Source organism: Tachypleus tridentatus, chromosome 2, assembly GCF_004210375.1.
Source record: "Tachypleus tridentatus isolate NWPU-2018 chromosome 2, ASM421037v1, whole genome shotgun sequence".
NCBI classification, from domain to species: Eukaryota; Metazoa; Arthropoda; class Merostomata; order Xiphosura; family Limulidae; genus Tachypleus; species Tachypleus tridentatus.
Window position 1 is genome coordinate 152,290,178 of NC_134826.1, and position 22,949 is coordinate 152,313,126.

The 22,949-nt window shown below is 33.0% G+C and overlaps 1 protein-coding gene across 2 annotated transcripts in view; it reads right to left on the reverse strand.

The window, feature by feature from the left end:
- LOC143245381 (sodium-coupled neutral amino acid transporter 9 homolog) overlaps positions 1–22,949 on the reverse strand; it is a 38,405-nt gene that overhangs the window by 11,582 nt on the left and 3,874 nt on the right. For both annotated transcript variants that reach the window (XM_076491653.1, XM_076491654.1), the window contains exons 4-10: positions 21,679–21,767; positions 13,614–13,677; positions 9,017–9,110; positions 7,751–7,921; positions 7,177–7,233; positions 6,462–6,641; positions 5,343–5,447 (exon numbers count right to left, since the gene is read on the reverse strand). In XM_076491653.1, the coding sequence (XP_076347768.1) occupies positions 5,343–5,447; positions 6,462–6,641; positions 7,177–7,233; positions 7,751–7,921; positions 9,017–9,110; positions 13,614–13,677; positions 21,679–21,767 (760 nt within the window). The remainder of the gene's footprint in view (positions 1–5,342; positions 5,448–6,461; positions 6,642–7,176; positions 7,234–7,750; positions 7,922–9,016; positions 9,111–13,613; positions 13,678–21,678; positions 21,768–22,949) is intronic.

A 22,949-nucleotide genomic window follows, 5' to 3' on the forward strand; every position in this document is an offset into this window, starting at 1 on the left:
GAGCCACAGACCAGAGACCCACAGTCCAGTTTTGGTCAAATAAGGGCATGATAGATTTTTAGCAAAGAACATTGATCCACTCCCCAAAAGGTGGAAGAAAGGACACAGAGGATGTTCAGTGCTCTTGTACACTTGACTCTTAGCTGCTTGATGTAAGGTATAAAGGTCAGTTTATGGTCAAAGATAAGCCCCAACAACTTTGCCTCAGGGACCACAGAAAGCACAATTTCACCAATATGGAATTCGCGATTGAGGTCAGTATCCCATTGGCAGCAAAAGTACATGGATACAGTTTGAGAGAGAGAGGAGTTAAAACCATTTGCTGTGGTCTACTTCAGTAAATGACTGAGGGCAGTCTGTAGCTGCCACTCAATTAACCTCATGTTCAACGACTGGCACAAGATGTGAAAGTTGTTGACAGAGCCCGTTTGCAACAGTAGGATGGAGTTGTCCAGTGACGGTATTAATCTTTATACTGAAAAGTGTGACACTCAAAACACAGCCCTTAGGGTCTCCAAGTTCCTGAAGAAAAGAACAGGAAAGTGTCGAACCCATATGAAAAGATTTTTCAATAAAAATGAGCAAATGACCACTCAACCTGTAAAAGTGGAGGTCTTGCAAAATCCCATACATCTGTGTACTATCATAAACCTTCTCAAGGTCAAAGAATATTGATACAAGATGTTGTCATTTTAGAAAGGCTTCTCTGATTGATGTTTCAAATCGAATCAGGTGGTCCATGGTGAAGCTCCGTCGTCAGAAACAACTGGACAATAGTTTAAAAGAATCTTGGGATCCTTCCTATGCTTAGAGAAAGGTAGGACAATAGCCTGATGCCAAGCATCAGGAAAAAACAAACATTCTCCTGCCAGATGTGATTAAAAACAACCAGAAGAAAAGCAAGAGAAGCAGGAGGGAGATTGTGCAGCATCTCTTAGTATATATTATCAGTTCCAACCTATGTATTGCCAGTCCACTGTAGCAGTAACTTTTAAGCCTTGGGGTAAGAAATGTGAACCGTTTTCAAATGGGTTACCTTTTTCTTCCATTCACCTCAGACGTGAATGAAAGTAAGATAGGTGAGAGCCACTACAATTAATACAATGAAGGTCTGTTTCAAACTTGTAGGCATCATCATCCTTGCCACCACAATGAGCACACGTCAAGGAACCAAAACATCTTTAAGTGACCAAACCAACATTAGAAACATCTGAGAGGGGTCAGAGCATATGGCAGTACTCCAAAATTTAGATAACTTGCCTTGATGATGGGAGGTGGACGTGGTGATGTAAATGTACTACATTGGTCAGCAGTATAATTCCATCTTTGTGATTGAAGATGTGCCTCACTGCAGAAACGTTTTGGGTGGAAGAAACCACAGAGGATCCCTGACTCTGGAACGTTTTTCAAATCCCTCTCAACAATAAACTCCTTGTGACAAATTCAAAGTAGCATGGGGAGTAATCTCAATGGGTAAAGACGCGGTTGTTTACCTATGGTCTGTTTTTACACTACGAAAGATGCAGTTTTTTACCTGTGGTCTGTTGTTACACTACGAAAAATGTGGTTGTTTACCTATGATCTGTTTTTACACTATTTCATTCACGTTTTTATTTAGGAGATCCATAACAACAACAAAAAAAATGTTTTGGTGCCCACTGACCCCACCCACCATAGAGCTCTACAAGGGGACACGCTACAAGGTTAGCAACGCTAAAGTTTCTTGAGCACTATACCCAAACACCAGCATCAAATTCAATCTCCACAACACCTGTTGAGAACATCCAACACTGGTACTTGGTTAACCCTAACCCGAGTGGACCAGCCTAACTGACCCTGGAGGGGCCCAAAGTGGTGTATTAGAGTTGGACCCCTCAACCACCAGGATCCTTTCCTCCCCACTCCCTTCACAGGTCACCACACAGGTGGATGTTTAGATCTCAGAGGATGTAAACTGTAAGAACAGAACCTTCTCTGGGAGGTCCCCTAACCATGTACAGGAATCGACACCGAGGGGAAGAAAAGTTAGAGGAAATGAGTGTTCAGACTTAATAAAATCTACTGTTATTATGGTTATGGTGTTTTAATATCTACAGATTTTAGCTTCAAGTCTGTAGATTTTGTGCTGTTTCACCAGGAAATTATTATGGTTAAAGTCATAAATTCATACAATTAGATAAAAATAATGATGAATTAGAAGATGTCCAGCAAAAAAGTTTATTTGCTGATTGAATTTTTTTTTTAAATACAAAATCAAGAATAGGGAAGTCATTAGTAAAAGGTGAAAAACAAAAGAAAAAACTCAACAGTATCTGTAGTTCACACACACACACACACACACACACACACACACGCACGTATATACAACTTAAACAAATAAAACAACAGCTATGCTATGATTACAAAACTTTCTAAAACATACAAAAGTTGTTGAGTAGATTATACTAAAATGACTGGTGTAATGCGCATCAAAAGCAGCATGGAGGGAGAACCACTCTCCAACCCCATAGTACACCCTAACCTTACGTTTTAAAACTAAATGAAGTACATTTTGTGAAATCAGCAAAAGTATAACCTAATATTGTTGTTAGTCTACATATTGAAAGTAAATGTAGAGATAAGAAAACTAGAAATATCTGTTGATGTTTTAATTGTGTTTCCATTGATTAAAGAGTTTAATTAAAAATGTTGATATAACAGAAGATTTTGTGTTTTAGAAATTATTTAAGTTTAAAACTGGATTGATATTCTTATTTTTATGATAAATTTGGCTCTAGGCTAAGTGATCCCACAGTCTTTAGTTGAGGCTCATACCAACATTTACCATACACAAGGTTTTACAACATTCCCACCTCACATCTTTTGAACCACTTTCAATAAAATGATAAAGAAACTGAACTACAGTGGAGCGCCGTTAAGCCGCGGTATTTGGGGGGGTCAACCTGCTTAACCGCGGCTTAAACCTTTGTGACTGAAAAGCCGAAGTCGCCAACAGCTCCGCCGAGGAGCCTCATCCGGGCCATTGCGTGATCATTATATCGGATTATCAAATTAAAAATAATACTTTAATTATTGATCACTTTTTTCATGGATTTACCACAGATTAACTTTAATGTATGGAAAGGTGTGATTCGGTAACAATGGCGGCCTCCATAAAGCTGACATAGAGAGCGGATAAGGTAGATTAACGGTCGATTTCTATTGTAATATATTTTATTTATTTCCCAAATTAAAGCAAATCCTTTTTAAATATCCCCTTGAAGTTATAAAGCCAGGATTAAATTCGTAAGCCGCGTTTTTACACATTCTTAAATTAGCGGTGAGCCATGATAATCCTTGCTCACAAGACTTGCTACAGCAGCTTAAGCAATTTCGCAGTTTACTGGTCTGCAGCTTAATGGCGCTCCACTGTATTCTATTGGCATAAATGCATTTTTGACTTGAAGGGTGAACGTTGTCATTGTGTAACAGAACAGCTTTGAGGCTTAACATTGATAAATCAATAAAGAGATGCCACTCTTGCAGGTCATGGTCACAACCCAAAGCAGAGAACAATCCTTCGATGTCAACACAGAAACAGAGACTGTCAACTTGTGCAAAGAATTTGGTTATATCATCTTGGCAACTTCAAAAAACAGAAATTTTTGCACTTGGTAACAGCAAACACCATTCCTGCAGTCTTCAACCCAGCAATTCGGCTTTTGCTTTTGACAGACCCAAATCTCCGACCAGATTGTTTAATTTTGTGTTACACGATGTGAATCGCCTAAGGAGCATGGTTCAAAATTCAGACCAATGTCATTGCCAGTTACCTGCATTGCAGTTTTTTCATCTGGTTTGTCTAAGGTCCATTCCTTCGGTGGTTTCAGAATTGGAAGACTGTTGTCACGTGGCACGGATCTCATTGCTGAAGGCAGATTAGGGTATTCAATTGACTTCTTGTTTTTGGCAGAGAAACCCGACACATTAGTCAAACAGAAGTAACAGTCCGTCACATGGTCTTTCTGTTCTCGCCATATCAACGGGACAGTAAACTGCATTGTCTTTCGAGTGCCTCTGAGCCAAACTCTCAGACGTACAGCAAATGTGAAGCGCCCATTCCTGGTCTTGATCACCAATTTTACAGCCAAAGTACAGATAATATGCTTTCTTCCCAAGAGCAGTCATTGAGCATCTCTGATGAACAAGTGTATACTCGCCACAAATATGGCAGAACGTATCACAGCTGTTACAACATTAACGAGATATACTGAGTGACACCAATCGTTCTATAAAATGTCTATAACATCTAACTTACTTCTTATAGTGCAACTGAGGCAATGCTATATTCTGAAACAATACATACACACTATATGGTCTATATGAATCCAATGAGCAGCATCTGTGTTTGTAAGCCACTTTTATAGCCTCCTGAGACAGTGTCAAGCTGGCTCCAGCCTGCATACTTCCACAGAACAGCTTCCAACCTGGCCTGATTTCATGCCTGGACATGCCCAGACTGCACAAAACATTGTTCATAGGTCTCTTACAGCAACAAAATTTTTTGGACATAAATATAAGAAAAAACATGAAAATGAAACTGTATGTGATGGGCAAATGTGAATGTAATTTTCGTGATAATAATCTATAAAGAATACCCATCAGTGTAACTTTTCACAAACTTTGTTGTGCAGTGCAACTTTTCATAATCCACCTGTTATAAGAAGATTGCAGTTTACCATTGCCTCCATTTGAACAATCTGATTACTAAAATCTATAAGTTCTGCACACTGCAACTTCCTCAGTATGTCTTTGTACAGAATAGCAGAAGTATCCATTTCATTCTACAGCTGCTTGAAGTATTTGATGGTTGAATCAATATTTTGTGGAAGAAACTTGTGTCACTTTACCAGATGTTCTTCATTATGCTGTTCGGGGCCCATTGTTGACTTCTGTGTTTGTGGATTCTTATCTCTTATAAAATGGCATATTTTTCTTACTGCAGCTAGAGTACAAGTTGTTGCAGATCATTTTCTAGATTGTCCTGGTACCCCAAAATCATCCACAACCTCCCACACCATTAAGTACAACTGACTTTCATATTTATTATATAAACATAAGTATATATTTCTTCAAAAAAGTTAATATCCTCACCCCAAAAATAGTCATCACTATTTACAAAATACCACTGTCATCATACAATTCTGATATATAAGCAGCACTCCACTAAGACTTCATATCACATAACTTTCCAATTTCCATCTTTAATTTCATTTTAATACAATGTACCCAATCCTGTATAAAAATGGACAGTTAGCCCAGAAAGAGAATTACATTCAATCCCTTGGAAACATTGTACTTACATGACACAAAATCAGAGCTGGTTGAATGATACAGATCAAAGTGTATTCCCCATTGTGCCGATTTGACAACAGCAAAGCTTATGAGGTAAAACACAGCTAAAGTTCCTGTAAAAAAGTTTAAGATAAATAATTTTAAATCAAACTATACAGTAATTTGTCTACAAATTAGTTTCTTGATGAATCAATATATTATGCAGAAAAATAACAACAAAAAACTGAATAATAATAATAGAAATTTAAATGTCCGAACCAAATGATATTGACATTAAAAAACCAACTAAAGTTGTACCTAGTTCATAATGCATGTATTAGTAATATATTAGTTTATATAAAAGGCTGAAATAATTACACAAGGTGGGACAGATAATTTACTCTATGCAGAGATACTGATTAGTGATCAGTAATGACGAGAAAACGCACTTGTGGAGAAAAATATACATAAAAACAGCTGGTTTGGGTTGAGAAAATTTTTTACATAGAGGAGCAAAATCTACATATAAAATTTTCTTAACCCAAACCAGCCGTTTCTACATATAGAGATTCTGATTGTCCAACATCGACAGAATTGTGGTTCAGTTACATCAAAAATTAGTTTGTTAGTGCATAGTGGCTATATAAAAAAAAATATTTTATTTTAAAAAATAATTTAAAACAGTAAACTCGTGTTTTCTAAAGATGGCTGCTATGAAAACTTAAGTACAGAGCAATGCTTTGACCTTCTTAGGTCACTTCAGGTTAATAAAGGAGGGTTTCCTCATCATCATAAACAAACTCATTTCAAAAACACAAAAGCTTCAGTCTGGGAAAATGATATGAATTTTCATGGTCATAACATAAATAGTAATTCTTTGAGATATTAAGAAAACAAGTGCTTTCACACTTCAATCATAAAACCATATCTGTAGAGAACTTGTACCCTTTAAACACTTGAAAAAACATACAGTTTAAAAATTTAAAACATTAACTTAGATCTCACAGATCTTGGGTGAAAAATAAAAAAAACTTTGAAAACAGAAGTTAGTTCTGTAAGGGTAAAAATACACGTAGTATATAAACAACAAAAATCTATCAAGGACAAGAACAGTGAAGAATTTTTACACATCTGCAATATAAACCTACCAAGAGCATTAAACTTGCTGAAGAAAGTTGGTGATTTCAAGTTGATCAAAGGAAAGACAATGATGAGAAGAAACAGTGGAACAGTTCTTTTGATATCCCAAACCTCATAGAAAATACTGGTGTGGATATATTCCTGTGTTGTGGAGTTACCAATAGCCTCAAAACTAGGGTCACAGATAACTGTAAACACAAAACAAAAAACTCAGTTATGGGATATTACAACTTTTCTGTTTAGCCTCAATAGCCAATAGCCTCAAAACTAGGGTCACAGATAACTGTAAACACAAAACAAAAAACTCAGTTATGGGATATTACAACTTTTCTGTTTAGCCTCAATAGCCTCAAAACTAGGGTCACAGATAACTGTAAACACAAAACAAAAAATTCAGTTATGGGATATTACAACTTTTCTGTTTAGCCTCATTTGTGAATGCCACTTCCTCAAAAATAATTGAAAATGTATTTATATTTTTTATCTTAATTCACAAGGTTCATCTCTGCTAAGGTTTCTGTTGCTTCTGTTTATATTGCTATTTGACTTCTTGCCTGTGTTAACTCTACACTGTGACAAACCAACCACTACATCCATGCTGATGTTAACAGGATGACACAAAGTAACATGTAATCAGTCAAACTCTTGATATTTCACATAGAGACAAACATTACATAATACTAAAACAATAAATACATATTCAATGAAAAAACAGGCACTAACCATTTACATAAGTTGTGTTTATGGCATCAAGTGGCCTGGATGTTCCAGTTGATAACTCTGGATGTGAAAAGAAGTAATTCAAAAATGTTTTATAAACTCTGCAAGTTAATGTAGCACATCCAATAAAAATTAACCCAAGTTTGACTGAGTAAAGCATTACATAGTCAACTTTCTAAAAAGTGTGGTAAAAAAACAAAAACTTATCCACAGTGGATCACCAAGCAGTGATCACCACTGCAGTAAGTGGTGTTAACATCACAACAACTGATTTATCTAGTAGGTTGTTTCTAATTACTTTTAAAGAATTATAAATGACACTTTATTTTGCATCCACATATTTTTAACTCAAGAAAGACTATTTATTCAAAATAGATAAATAAAAAAATAATTGTTACTCTGCATTTTAAGAAAAAAAGTGAGGATACAAAAATTACACTAAAAATTAACTGTTTATTGCTATAAAATTTGTTCTAGGTAATAATTACTAAAAAAATCAAGTTTAAATTCATTCTGTAACTTTGAGTTTCCATAATACAAAGCACTAGTTATGAAGTGCACAGAAAGATAAACTCACCATAGATGTACACAACAGTGTAGTATGTGAAATTTGTTAAGAGCACCCAATAAACTATAGCACTGCCTAAAAGTGTGAGAAGGGAGAACAGAACACTACACCACTCTCCCCAACGCCCCAACAAATGACGAGCAACATCTGAAAATTCTAGAAGTACTTCTGAAGCATTACCTAACGAAGGGAACACTGACTTAACATGATGATGCAAAAATTACAACACAATAATACATAAGAGTAACTTGTTTTCAACTAAACTGTAATCTGCAAAATTTTAAACTTGTAATGTTTCTTTTCACGTTAGGACTAAAAAAAAAAACACAACTCTAACCAAATTTAAACACTTATAATTAACAAAAATAATTAATACTTTTCTGTCATCAGATATATTTTATTTATAGTTTTCCAATACCTAGTGAGCAAAATGTTATCTTTATGCTATCAACTTTATTTCTTTAGTAATTGAATGACATTATTCTTTGCTTTACATCATTAACTCTGATGCTTAGCACTAATTTTATCATAAGTATTATCTACAACATGTTCTTGTCATATACCTAATTTATTTGTCTTCTTGTTAAGAACAAAGCTTCACAATGTGCTGTGCCTACTACAAGTATCAAAACCCAGTCAATGTTCTACGCATTCCAAATTTACTACTGAGCCACTGGGTGACCTTGTGTATCTGGTGATGTGTTCTTGAGTGAGACAAGAATGTAGTATGGTTTTGTAAATGATACTGTCGTTTATAAACATAATTTGGGCTATGATGTTGAAATGTAACCAGCACCATATTCTTGATATGGGGCAACAATGTGACCTTTATGTCACTAACACTGAAGTTTTGAAACATAGCTTGTGGTGTGAGGTGAATATAATAAAATTATGCAGGAGTTTCTAACTATGTAACATAATTATTCAGCCTTTGTTTAGTGAAGAATTCTACAAGTTTTACAGTCAGAATGTCCAAAATGAAGTCAGCACACACTTACCCTAGGTTTCCTTTGCTGTCCATGACTAATAATTACAAGTCATGATATTTGTTTATTGAATATTAATAAACCTGAATAAGAGCAACATCTACATAAAACAAATCAAATTTTGAACAAACTGATGAACTGTATGAAGAAAAAATTGTCAAACATTTTTAATACTATCTCTGAGAACATGTTAAAAATCATGAGTGAAGAGAAACATTATTTAATTTTTTTTAGGCTAAAGTAAATTCTTTTTTTTTTTATTTACATTAAATAACTTTTAAATACTTACTGACCAATCCTGGCATTTTGACTATTCTGTATGCAGTATACAAACAGACAGAACACATTCCCAACATTATTGCAAAGGAACATGCAAATCCAGCCTAGAAAACAAATTTTATTACTATAACCAACATTAGTGAATGGCACGTTAAATGATGGTTGTGTGAAACCATTATTTCACTTATTAAAGTGGTTTCAAATACAAAACTTAACATATGAACATAAAGGTATAATTTGGTCCTTTTAAGCTGTCCCTGCACAACCTTCATTAAAAAATAAACAACTCACAAACTCTCCTCAACACTTCATTCAATAAGCCAGTCACTTATTTTAAGAATAAAAAAACCTCAACTAGCCTCTTATGATCACCCTCTGGTGAACCTACTTTGATTTTCTTTCATATCTCACTGGGAGAGTTTGCAAAGTTACTTTTATCATATAATATTTCCCACTGCAGAATTAAGACTAACAAAACTGTAATGTTGAGACAACTCCTATCACCCCTCTCCAACCCTCAGGTACCTACCCATTAATCACCGACTTACTACAAATAAAAGAAAAAAAAGACTTGCATATTTGTTATCTCTTTTAAAACCATGGAAGAAACCATGTATAATCCTGGTGCTTTATCTACTTCAACCAATAAATCCTTCTATCACCACAGAACTGACACAATTCTGTCAGTCCTAAGATTTTCCACAAAATGCTTATTTCCCCACTTGCAATAATAAAGGAAACCAATTAAAATCTTACCCATCTAATATCCTTCAAAAAGAACATTATCTTCAGCACTCTTGTGCCCAATCAATGTCAATGTTTTGCTTACCTTTCATTTACTTTTAACAGTATTAGTCAGCTGGGTTTCACAAGCCCTTCTGAATTTTCTCGTTTCTTTTTGTAACCAAATCCCTAGATATCCCATAGTTTAATAAATCTTTGGATATGTCAACTAAAACTCCTTAAGTTTATGGTATGCATTTATCCTTTGTTTTTCTTTACAATCTGTAGTAAACCAAATCTACTTTGTCATTATTCTTTACCTATTTCTAGGAGCTGAAATACCTCAACTATAAGCAATTTATAACTAGGTTTTCCACATTGCCTTTCATTATTCTAATCCATTAATAATTAATATTCTGTCAAAACTGTCTTAAAATCAGGAAAAATATTTCTTTTCATCCCAACAAAACATTGAACCTAATTATACAACAATTAAAGGTTCTCCCACTTCAACTCTTACAATAAGATCCTCATCAGTGATTACTACTTTAAAATGGCATCTCCTCCTAGATGTCTTAGTGACCACTCAGTACATGAAAACACAATAAATAAGATCAAGGAATCTCTCTTCCATCACTTTCCAGCTTTATACAATTCACATTAAAGTACCATAACTTATTAGTAACAGCCCTGATCACATAATACAAGTGCACAAAGAATTCTCTGTATGATAAGGTGACCTGTAACAAGTACCAATTATACTTTCTACCCTCAAAACCCAATTCTAACACTTTTAAACTACCATTCTTATATCTTAAATCTGAATATGATGTTACTCATCCCTTAAATAAAAGGTCACTTTACCCTATCTTTTTAAAAAGATTCATCATTGTTAAATAACCTTTAACTTGTAATTTCAAAAAGAATTATTGTCATCATCAGTACTGTCCCTAAGCAATTTATGTCCTCATCTTCAGTTTCATCTCTGAATTAATTCATTTTGTTCTTAAAAGTAGAATAACACTTCCAGACACAAGAAATATAAATTTCAAATTGCTCTGTTGAGGAAATTCAAGTCCTAGTCTTTCATTGTTCCCCCACTACCTTATTGGTATCCTTTGTCTTACTACTGGTTCATCTGGACAGTTCCACACACTTACAGCGATCGTTATCATTCAAATGTTTATCACACCTTTCCTTAAACTCTCTCAACTTTACTGCATCAAACACACTTGAAGACCCTGTTAGAATAACAAAAATATCTTAGCTAAAAAGTCTCCCACTCTACTTAAGTTTATATTTGTGACTAGTACCTTGACTTTATCCAAGATAATTATTGTAGCCCTAGTTTTTTACTGCTATGCATGCCAACAGGTCCATCACTCATGTCCTCAACCTCCTTCAAAGGAACCTTTACCATAATTCTACCCACTTGTTGTCTTTGATATATGCTCCTAATCTTCCAATTTCTCTCTCTAATAGCACAAGTTAATGAAAATATTTTAACATGTTAGTAAGTGGTTAAAGTAACCACTGTATAATTAGCTTTATTTAAATGAAAAACCTCAGGACTCTCCATGCTATTTGAAGAATATATTTTAAATAGAGCAGTAAAAATATGCAAACAATAATAATATTAACAATGAAAGCAGTTTTGATAAAGTAACTTGCTAATGATAAATAGAAGACAATTTGTAAACACAAAATAACAAAAATGGGAGAAAGCTGATTGCATACAGGACCAATTCCAACACAATTTATGAGATGAAATAAAAATAGGAGGCTAGTTTCTATACAAGTCCTACTGCAACATAATTTGTGAAACCAAATGACAAAACAAGAGAAGGCTGATTGCATACAGGACCAATTCCAACACAATTTATAAGATGAAATAAAAATAGGAGGCTAGTTTCTATACAAGTCCTACTGCAACATAATTTGTGAAACCAAATGATAAAACAAGAGAAGGCTATTCACATGCAGTGCCCACTATGACATAAATTCATAACACCAAAGAACAATAGAGAAGAAAGCTAATTCATATACTGTAGTGTAATAAATGACTTGTCTAAACTAGTTTAAAAATTTATGAAGCTGGTCTATGCTTATAAGGTAAAATGTGCAATAAATTCACTTCATGTGGCATAATGATACTGATAATGTTGCTTTGTCCAAAAAAGAACAGATGAACAATTATTAAAAATTTGAACCCTACAAAATATATATAAACAGCAGTTTAAACATTCACTAAACTTGAAAGGGGTTGTGTAACTGTGTGTTGAAATGTAGAGGGCGGTATTAGATGTTGATAACAATGTGATAACTGCCACGACTTCTATATTGGAGAAACAAGTAGAAAAATGGAAACCAGATTCAAAGAACATAAAAAGTCACCTTCACACGTTTTCGAACACTGCAAGTCAAATAAACACAACATAACCATAGAAAACACTCAAATACTAAATAAAGAAACAAACATAAACAAACGCAAAATCAAAGAAGCCTTACTTATACAACAACTTAAACCCAAAATAAACCAATATAAAGGAACGTCTTTATACCTATATTAATATAATAAATAAATAAAATTATATATTCAAACATCTAATACTGCCCTCTACATTTCGACACACAGTTACACAACCCCTTTCAAACATGTGGTCAGCTTCCGGTCATTCACTAAACTTGAAAACACACACACACAATTATTACAAATACAACTTTATTGCAATATTGAACTTTCTCAATAATAATTCATTATGAAATGTTAACTTTTACGTGTAATTAGGTTCCATCATTTCTTTACTTAACTTAAATACCCAGAACCTGCTCAGTTTACTTCTCTTAATATCACATAATGCTTAGAGACAAAATAAACCTATTGCTTCATTGTGCTTGTTCTATCTTCTACACTGAATTGAAACTATTAAATAAATTTTGGAAAAATAGAAAAATCTTAAAGACAACTCTTATTATTCATATAGTTATAAAGCTTTTTCTTAAACTCAGTTAAATGTACTTCCTACAAAACATCTGAAAGCAACCCATTCAAAGGCCAACCACCCTGTTAGTGAAATAAAAACTTGAATGAAGATTACTCCTTCCTGGCTGAAATGTACAGTTGTGTATCCTAGTTGTACTATTCTCACTGTTAAACATAAAAAAACATTATGAACCAACACTATCAACTCCATTAACAAACTTGCAATCCTTCTTTAAGCTCTTTCTAACAATTCAGTGTCTCTTCTAAGGTAGGAAGCCCAAACCTGAACACAATATTCCAAATGTATCCTAACCAGTGACCTTGTACGATAAAATTATAACCTCTTTAGACCTGTACTCAATATTTCTCTTGATACAACCTACCATTCCATTTGCCCTACCACTAGGAACAGCACAATTGTTGGAAAGGCTTTAGAGACTCGTCAACTGTTACACCAAGATCCCTTTCTTTCATAACACTCTTATGGTTATTCTCATCCACAGTAAAAACTTATAATTCAAATTATTATAACACACATGTAATATTGAAAACTTATTATAATTAAAACTCATCTGTCATTTATTTGTCCAACTCACTAAACGATCTAAATCCTTTCGTAAATCAACAGCATCATCTTCACAACAGCAATACTCAAAACCTTAAATTTCATATACAAATTTAAGTAATTTATTGACCATTTCTTTGTCTATGTCATTAATACATTTAATAGAAGCTTAATAAGGAAAAATTAATATTAAAAATTAGATTAAAAAATCCAAACTTGAATTAAACAACAAACAGCTTTAAAAACTAGTAAGTGTACATACAACCAGACCTTTCAACCAGATGACAAGTTCATGTCCTTAGGAAACTCTTAATTTGTTCACCAGCTTATATTTACCTGTTGTACTGCCCATGGCATGGTAAGTAGTGTGGTCCCCATCATCGTGTTCCAAATTGAGAAACTGATACAAGAAAACAAGTTTTAAACATCACTATAATTACAAGTAACACTAGAATTTGTTATATGTTTAACTGTGCTAAAACTATTGTATATATATATGCAATTTTCACCATTCTTTGGAATATATAACATTACTGTACAAACTTAGTTTTACTTACCAGGTTCAATGTTTAAAATTACAATTATTAACCCTTTCTTGCTACAGACTCAGTTGATTCAACCTAAAAATTTACCTTCAGAGTTTCAATATAACTTCTAACATGTTTTGGATTCCTAAATGAAACTACACAAGCTTTCAGTAAGCATTAAGAATAATTTTTAGGCAAAAACAAAAATTCAAATTATTTAAGGATATATTTTCACTAAAGGTCTACATATGAATATACAGTATCAAAGCATGGTAAGATGTTGGACTAGAGTTGCCAGAAGCACCATTGAGACTGTTGAGTGGAAGCCATGATAAAAAGAAAGGTCCGTGTGGCATTGATGTCAGTCAACAAGAAGTGAAGCACAGTGAGCACGATACTGTTTTTACATAGAAGTGATTAATTAAGAAAAAACTTTGCAAAGTTGAAGTTTATATTAAAATGAGCCTGTCAGACTTCCAAATATAACAGCCCTTTACAAGGGGGAAGGGATACAGTTACCCAATGCCCTTAAACAACTTCATGAGAGGGAAAGCCAGAGTATAGCTGTCTTCACTGATCAGATGCTACATACAACTTACTTGACCTTTGCCAGAGAGGTAAGATTAAAAGAAAAAAACTATTGGCATGTTTAATCCTACAATATAAACATACAAACACTACTGTTTTATTGTGTGTATTTTTATTATTCAATTAAATAATGCAACAAGGTACACAAGAATAACAATTAAAAAGCAGACTGTCCTATAACTGTCAAACTTACCTGGCTTTCTAACTATGTGACAAGAGCCATATAAATTCAACTAAGCTAGTCAATGCATTTTCCATTGGAACAAAGGTTAAACTGGAAGCAAATTAGACAATCCCCTGTATGTAAAACAATGTTATATAATACATAAATTGAAAGACAAACTGACTTTCTATTGGTTATAAATAATAGCCTAAAATGTCAGAGAAAACTACTGGTAATTTATGAAAGAAAGGATATGACAAGTTGGTGTGGCAAAAGGGATCTGAATTTTTATTTTATGATTCTGTAATTAAATGAGATTAAAGACTACAAATATTTTGCTTGAGTAATGATGACCTTATAATAAGGCAATACTTTAAAAAATCCTGAAATTATTCTAATGCAAGAAACTTGACAATTCCTCTTGGTATCCCCCCCTCTTCTTCTAATGCAAGAAACTTGACAATTCCTCTTGGTATCCCCCTCTTCTTCTAATGCAAGAAACTTGACAATTCCTCTTGGTATCCTCCCCCCTCTTCTTCTCATGCAAGAAACTTGACAATTCCTCTTGGTATCCCCCCTCTTCTTCTAATGCAAGAAACTTGACAATTCCTCTTGGTATCCCCCCTCTTCAAGTTAATTCACCATCCCTCCAATAAACACAAAATTTGACAAATTACTCACAACATAATTGTCCTTGCTCAGACAAGCCATCACTTTTTTTTTTATTGCCTTTAATCTTGTTTGGTTACAAAGTTAAATAAAATATGATCCTCTTGCCACATCACTCACACCTTTACTCTTAACACTACAATACATATAGCCTATAGAAAGCCAAGGTTTTTGTCTTAACACTACAATACATATAGCCTAGGTTTTGTCTTAACACTACAATACATATAGCCTATAGAAAGCCAAGGTTTCTATCTTAACACTACAATACATATAGCCTATAGAAAGCCAAGGTTTCTATCTTAACACTACAATACATATAGCCTATAGAAAGCCAAGGGTCTTAACACTATCATATTAACACTTAACACTACAATACATATAGCCTATAGAAAGCCAAGGTTTTTATCTTAACACTACAATACATATAGCCTATAGAAAGCCAAGGTTTTTATCTTAACACTACAATACATATAGCCTATAGAAAGCCAAGGTTTTTATCTTAACACTACAATACATATAGCCTATAGAAAGCCAAGGTTTTTGTCTTAACACTACAATACATATAGCCTATAGAAAGCCAAGGGTCTTAACACTACAATACATATTTTATCTTAACACTACAATACATATAGCCTATAGAAAGCCAAGGTTTTATCTTAACACTACAATACATATAGCCTATAGAAAGCCAAGGTTTTATCTTAACACTACAATACATATAGCCTATAGAAAGCCAAGGTTTTATCTTAACACTACAATACATATAGCCTATAGAAAGCCAAGGTTTTATCTTAACACTACAATACATATAGCCTATAGAAAGCCAAGGTTTTATCTTAACACTACAATACATATAGCCTATAGAATACAAGGTTTTATCTTAACACTACGATACATATAGCCTATAGAAAGCCAAGGTTTTTATCTTAATACTACGATACATATAGCCTATAGAAAGCCAAGGTTTTTATCTTAACACTACAATACATATAGCCTATAGAAAGCCAAGGTTTTTATCTTAACACTACAATACATATAGCCTATGGAAAGCAAAGGTTTTTATCTTAACACTACAATACATATAGCCTATAGAAAGCCAAGGTTTTTATCTTAACACTACAATACATATAGCCTATAGAAAGCCAAGGTTTTTATCTATCAAACATTTATTTTATTGTTTTCTGAACAGAAAATTCTCACTTTCACTGTAAGTACAAGCTTTATTCCCACAGGCAAGACAACAAATAGCTTGGATAAATTTGTAACATTAAGTACCATTAACATTTAACTTCACAAAAACTTTTTTTTTTGTATGTGAAAGAATTCTTATGTTTACTGAAAGTCTGCCAATCCTATGAATGATGATATAGTAAAAGTTAACAATGTCCTGGAACAGCATTGGACTGACTAGTCCATCTCAGCTTTTACACCTTCTAAAACTAAAATTCATATACAAATGTTAAAACAAAAATTTCAAACCCAACCTTTATCATTCACATATTTATTAAGCTCTCTCTCAAACTCATTTAAATTTACTGCTTCCACAGCAGCTGAAAACAATTCTCTCCAAAAGCTAACCATCCTGTTAGCAAAATAAAACTGGTTCAGCTGAAGATGACTTGTACCCTGCCAAAATTTATATTTGTGGTCCCAAGTCCTACTGATGTCACTAACATGAGAAAAGATATATCAACACCATCGATTCCATTTTAAAACACCTTAATTAGCCCCCCCCCTTAAAAGAAACTGAGAGATTTCAGCCTCTCCTCATACAACAACCCCTCCCACCCATTCTAGTAACACTTTTCCAAGCCCTTTCCTTGTCCTTCCTAAGGGGAAAAGCCCAACACAGAACACAATATTCCAAATGTGTCCTAATTAGCAACCTATATAATAAAATTCTCTCTTTAGACTTGTATTCAGTATTTCTGTAGATACAATCTAGGATCCCATTTGTTCTACCATTATCAATAGCACAGTTTCAATGGCCTGATCAACCATGACACCAAGATCCCCTTCCTTCATGACACTATTACTTATTCCCATAAAAACTGCACTTATAATTTAAATTATGGCAACCCACATGCATTACCTTGCACTTATTATAGTTAAAACCCATCTGCCATTTATTTGCCCAACTCATTAAATGATTTAGATTCTTTAACCAGCACAATCCTCTTGACATCCAGCAACAACAAAAGACCTTGATGTCATCTACAAGTTTAAGTAACTGATTGACATCAATGACATAGATGAAGGAATAATCAATCAAAAAGAACAAAAGTTCTAAGACTGAGTCTTGTGGTACCCCACTTGTGACAATAATCCAGTTTGACTAAACTCAATTTGAAATAACTGCTTTTTCCAACCAGTCACTCTTTTATCCAATTTACAAGCTATAACATTTTTCCAAGCCTTTTATGTGGCACCTTGTCAAATGCTTTCTGAAAATCCAGGTACAAAGTCTACACCCTTCCCCTCAACTATATAAACAGTAACCTTTTCAAAGAATGTCAAAAGATTTGTGATGCAAAATTTTCCCTTAGTGAAACCACATCAACTATTCAACAAAATATTAAACTTTGCAAGGCATCTTAACAGACTTTCTATAACTTTTACAATTGATGTGAGACTAATGGATCTATATATCAAATTTTATCTCCTCCCTTGAAAAGAGGAGTTACATTAGCTAACTTCCAGTCCTCTGGCACCTGACCACTATATTCAAAGTCTGAATAAGAAAACAATAACAACTGAATTACATACACAAACTTCAACATCTGGCCTAGTAGTCATATTCTTTAATTTTTTCCCCATAAAGCTCAGAATTAATGATGTCATCTTTTACGATATCATTTCCATCTATCAACTGTTCAAGATGTGGAATACTTCTTAAATCCTTATTAGTAAAAACCAAAGAAAACAAACTAATAACTCAGCCATCTCATAATTATCCAATACTAGCCTTCATTTATCATCTCTCAAGGGTCCTAACCTCCCCCATCATAACATTTTGTTTACCCTTAATGTATTTAAAGAAATCCTTACTGTTAATTATTACATTTTCAACCAACCTTTTCTCATACATCCTTTTTGATGTCACAATTTCCTGTTAGTAGCATCAAAACTTTAGATTTTAAATTAGTACAAAAAGGTCACTCAATCAGTCAAATTGACCAAGCCTGTATTAAAAGATTTGAAAGTGAAACTATCAAAATTAGTATATTCTTGAAATTAAGTTGTTAGTAAATTTAAGAATTTATTTTTGGAAACAGACATATTGTACAAAGTTTGAGTAAGTCATATTTCTGGTAATAAAAAAACCAGTGTGCATAAAAGTTAGTGAAAAACAACAAATGGAATAAACTGTTTGACTTCTAACATTTTGTTCCATCTACCATGGTTTTTCAACAAGTTATAATAAAAATGTTTTAAAGCCATTTCACATCATTACATCCACATCACTATTCCACAATTAATCTCAGATGCATATCAAGTAATTTTACTTACAGTTTTATTGCACAGAGAGTTCTCGGTGCTGTTTCTAGTAAAATGAATAGTAATGGGTGATGGAAAACAAAAAAGCAATGGAAAGCATGAAAGAAAGACTGTGTGCTTTGAACATGACAGTTTTATAAGAGAATGTTTTACAATGGAATATACACAGGTTATTTTAAAATGTTGGAGTATGACTGGATGTTAGAACATGGAAGTAGCAACATAGTGACAGCTCAAAATAGCTTTAATATAGTCTATCTATTGAAACCCTTTCACTACAAACTCGGTATAATACGAGTTCATCTATACATTTGCACACATTAATTATTTACACAAGTTTTAATATTGCAAGTGTATCTTCACAAAATGTGGTAAACATTTGGTAAAGATTATAAGTCCTTTGCATACAAAATTCAGATTATTTTTAATGAAATTTTTATTAAAGATTTGTTTGTGAAAATAATCTTTCATTTGTAGTTTGAGTGCAAAATACATAGTCTCTAATACCTCCTGAATACATTTCAAATGTTTATTTTCAATAAGATTTTGCATTTTATTTTCTATACTAACTATATGGGGTCTTTCACTTGACCAACCTTGCAACCATTATAAACAAAATTTGGGAATATAGAATATGCTTTTTTCTATGCTATAATGAGTAGATAACATGAAAATACAAATGTTTAGTCTAAGTAGCTTAAGTCTCATAATGCTATATATTATACTGACCTTCCAGCCATGCCTAGCTAACATAACATGCATTTACATGATGCACATGAACTAATGTTAGGTATCCAGCGATATAAAACTGACCTTTAGTCTTTCCTGGTCTTGCTTGTGTTTTAGTGGACTAATGTATTGTAATACACAGTTACATTTCAAATGTACATTACATGTATATATAGATTATTACCATTTAGAAATAAATTAAAAACTTATTTTTCATAAAATATAGAACAATAAATAAAGAAGTAAAGCAAACAATTATCTCTTCTCACTACGACCTTTGAACTTGATTGCTATTGGATGTAGGTTTCTAATACTTTTAAAATTTCACATAAAGAGGATAAAAAAGGATAGGGGTATATATGAGTTGAGTAACTTCACTGATACCATAGGATTATACTAATTTATTAAGCTTAATTACTAAGATCTATTTAGATTTCTAAAAAATATGAAACTTCAAGCAGACTAAAGACATGACCTACCTTATTGAAATCTTGGATTAAAAGAATGTGGTAGCCTTTCCAAAGATTAAAATGGCTAAGAAAAACACTTGTGACATTCTAAGCTGTTAATTGGTTATTCATGTCATATATTGTAGTAAAAGTGCATAAGGGACTGTTTAAAAAATGTGATACTGTGTTTGATTCAGTATGCAAGCCACATCTCAGCAAAATAAAAAGAAACAAGGTTATTTTATGTATCTCAGACTAGCTGGTATGGGTATTAACACTTTTATTGATAAGGAGAGAACAATGTTTCGATCTTCCTAGGTCATCTTCAGGTTAAGAAAGAAAGAGTTCGAATGTGACCGTTGATGGACACGTCTTGGGGATGAGAGTATACACAGAGTAAGAGATTGTAGGGGGCGTTGCAGGTGGATGTTAGGTTATTAATTAGTATAGGTATAAAGGTATTCCTTTATATTGGTTTAATTTAGGTTTTAGTTGCTGTATAATTGGGGATTCTTTGATTTGTTTTCTATGATTATGCTGTGTTTGATTTGCAATATGAATGTGTTTTTTTGTGTTCTTTGAATCTGGTTTCCATGTTGCTGCTTGTTTCTCCAATATAGAAGTCGTGGCAGTTGTTGCATTTTTTTTAATATAAATTATGTTGTTCTTGTGTTTGTTAGTATAGTTTTTACATAGTATGGACTTTAGTTTTGTACCTGGTTCTTGAATAAATTTAGTGTTTACTGGAATGTTGTGTTTTTTTCCAGATGTTGGTTATTTTTTCACTGATGTCAGGAACATATGGTATGCAGCAGTGTAAGGTTTTGTAGTTTGTTGTATCTTGGGATTTACTGTTGTTTGATTGTTGTTGGTCTATATGTGTACCCATATTTTTTTCACGGTTTTTGGAGAAAATTTGTTGACACTGAAGTGTTGTTTTATTTTGTTGATTTCATCATTAATTTTATCAGGTGAACATAGTTTCTGTGGTTGTGTTTATTTAGTTTCTTAAACATGTTCAGTTTTTGTTTTGTTTCATGTACCAAGTTCCAGGGAGTATATAAACCAGTATGGGTGATTTTTCTGTGTATTTCTGTTTTGAACTATGCATCAGTTCTAGTAATTTTGAGGTAAAGAAATGCTATTTGGTTAGTTTTTTCCTGTTTACAGGTGAACTTAATGTTGGGGTGTGTTGAGTTAACATGATTGAAAAAACTAAGTGTATGTTCTGTAGATGTAAATCCAGTAATTGTATCATCAACATACGTGTACCAGTATAGTGGTGGGTGTAAGGTTGAATTGATCGCTTGTGATTCATTCTGTCATAAAAATGTTGGCTAGAACTGGTGACACAGGATTTCCCATGCTTAGGCCACTTATTTTTAGGTTATTTGATATTCTAGCTTGTCAATATTAGGAATTTGAGTTCCTAATTTGTACAAAATTATATACTTCGTAGTTTGAAATCACATACATCTAACTTTAAACAATGTTGCATTTAAGATATGTGACTCACTAAAACCTATATTTAGGTGTTCTTTTAGCATTTACTTTTAAATTAAAAACTAACTTGTATATAATATTAAAATATAAATTATAGCCTACATTATATGATTACAAACTTATTGACTGATTCATAAAATAATCATTCAATAAAATTTTGAATGCAAGTCAACAAATGTGATGACATGACCTTTGACCCATGACAAAATGGTTAATTTGTTGTAAACATTTATGTTTGCTACCAACCTGCTTTAGCTGTGATAAGTACTTACATGGTAACGATGCTGCTTTGTTTGCCAACAACCTTCGTAAATGGAAAAGGGTAAAAGAAATAGGATGGAACTATATGGTCTGGAATTTTCTGAAAAAAATTTAAGCATTTCTGAAAAAAATTGTCATTATAAACAAAAAAAACAAAGCATAGTAGCTTTGTACATTAAAACTGTATACAAAGACAAAAATATTAACTTACAATCACCAGCATACCTATCAAGTACTACAGGTCAGCTATTGTTATTATTTGATTTTGTTATTAGTTTAGAAAGAGTACCACTGTTACTATGAATTGACTGTTTCAACCAATTTTTTAGGTTTTTGTAAAAATATTTTTATTGTAAATGTCATTTCATTTCAGGTTAGGGTGATACTCTTTCTTGGAAAGTAGTAACTTACAAGAAAGTGAGAATCCTTGGAAAGTACAGGAAGTTCACAGGTTAAAGTTTTGCAGGGTGATTGTAAACTTAACTAGAAGATAGCTACATTGAATGCACAGTTTGCAATCATAAAGGCTTTACATGTCAAGGATTACATTTGAAAGAATAAGTTGACACCCTATCCTGCAACCAACCAAATCTGCACAAATGGTTTGACAGGTATGATAAAAACACTGAACACACTCATTCATTTGCAATCACTTTTGCTTGAAAATTCAGATATGTTGAAAGAAAACAAAATAAGAAAGAAACTTGAAAAAGTAAAATTATTTTTCACTTGTGGTTATTATTAAATCCCACAAATATTCTACAGAAGTGTAGATAACCATGACTTAATTGTTTGTATAGTATATTTAAAGTGGTACTAAGTACCATAGCCACTCAAACTCTCATGACAATCCTATTGGATATTTTCACTTTAAGGAAAAAACAATGCCACATTTCTTCTTGATCCTCTAATCAGTTGCAGAAGTACTGTTTTAGTCTTAGTTTCATGTTCTAATCAGTTGCAGAAGTACTGTTTTAGTCTTAGTTTCATGTCTACATAATATAAACAAACACGCTTTCCACTAAATTTATAAATGTAATATATTTAACTTGTAATTTATACCTTGATTAAAATAACTTGTTACTCTCAATCAAGGTCACAAAGGTTATAACAAATGAGTCATGAAACAACATCCAACAATATAAAAAAACTGCTTTTACCTGTACAGTTTGGCCTATACCAAAATCTGGATACTGTTGCTATTCCATACGTCAAATACTTCCACTGACTGTCTAAAGTTCACTTTTCAAATCTAATTATACCTTTCTATTTTAAAGTACCT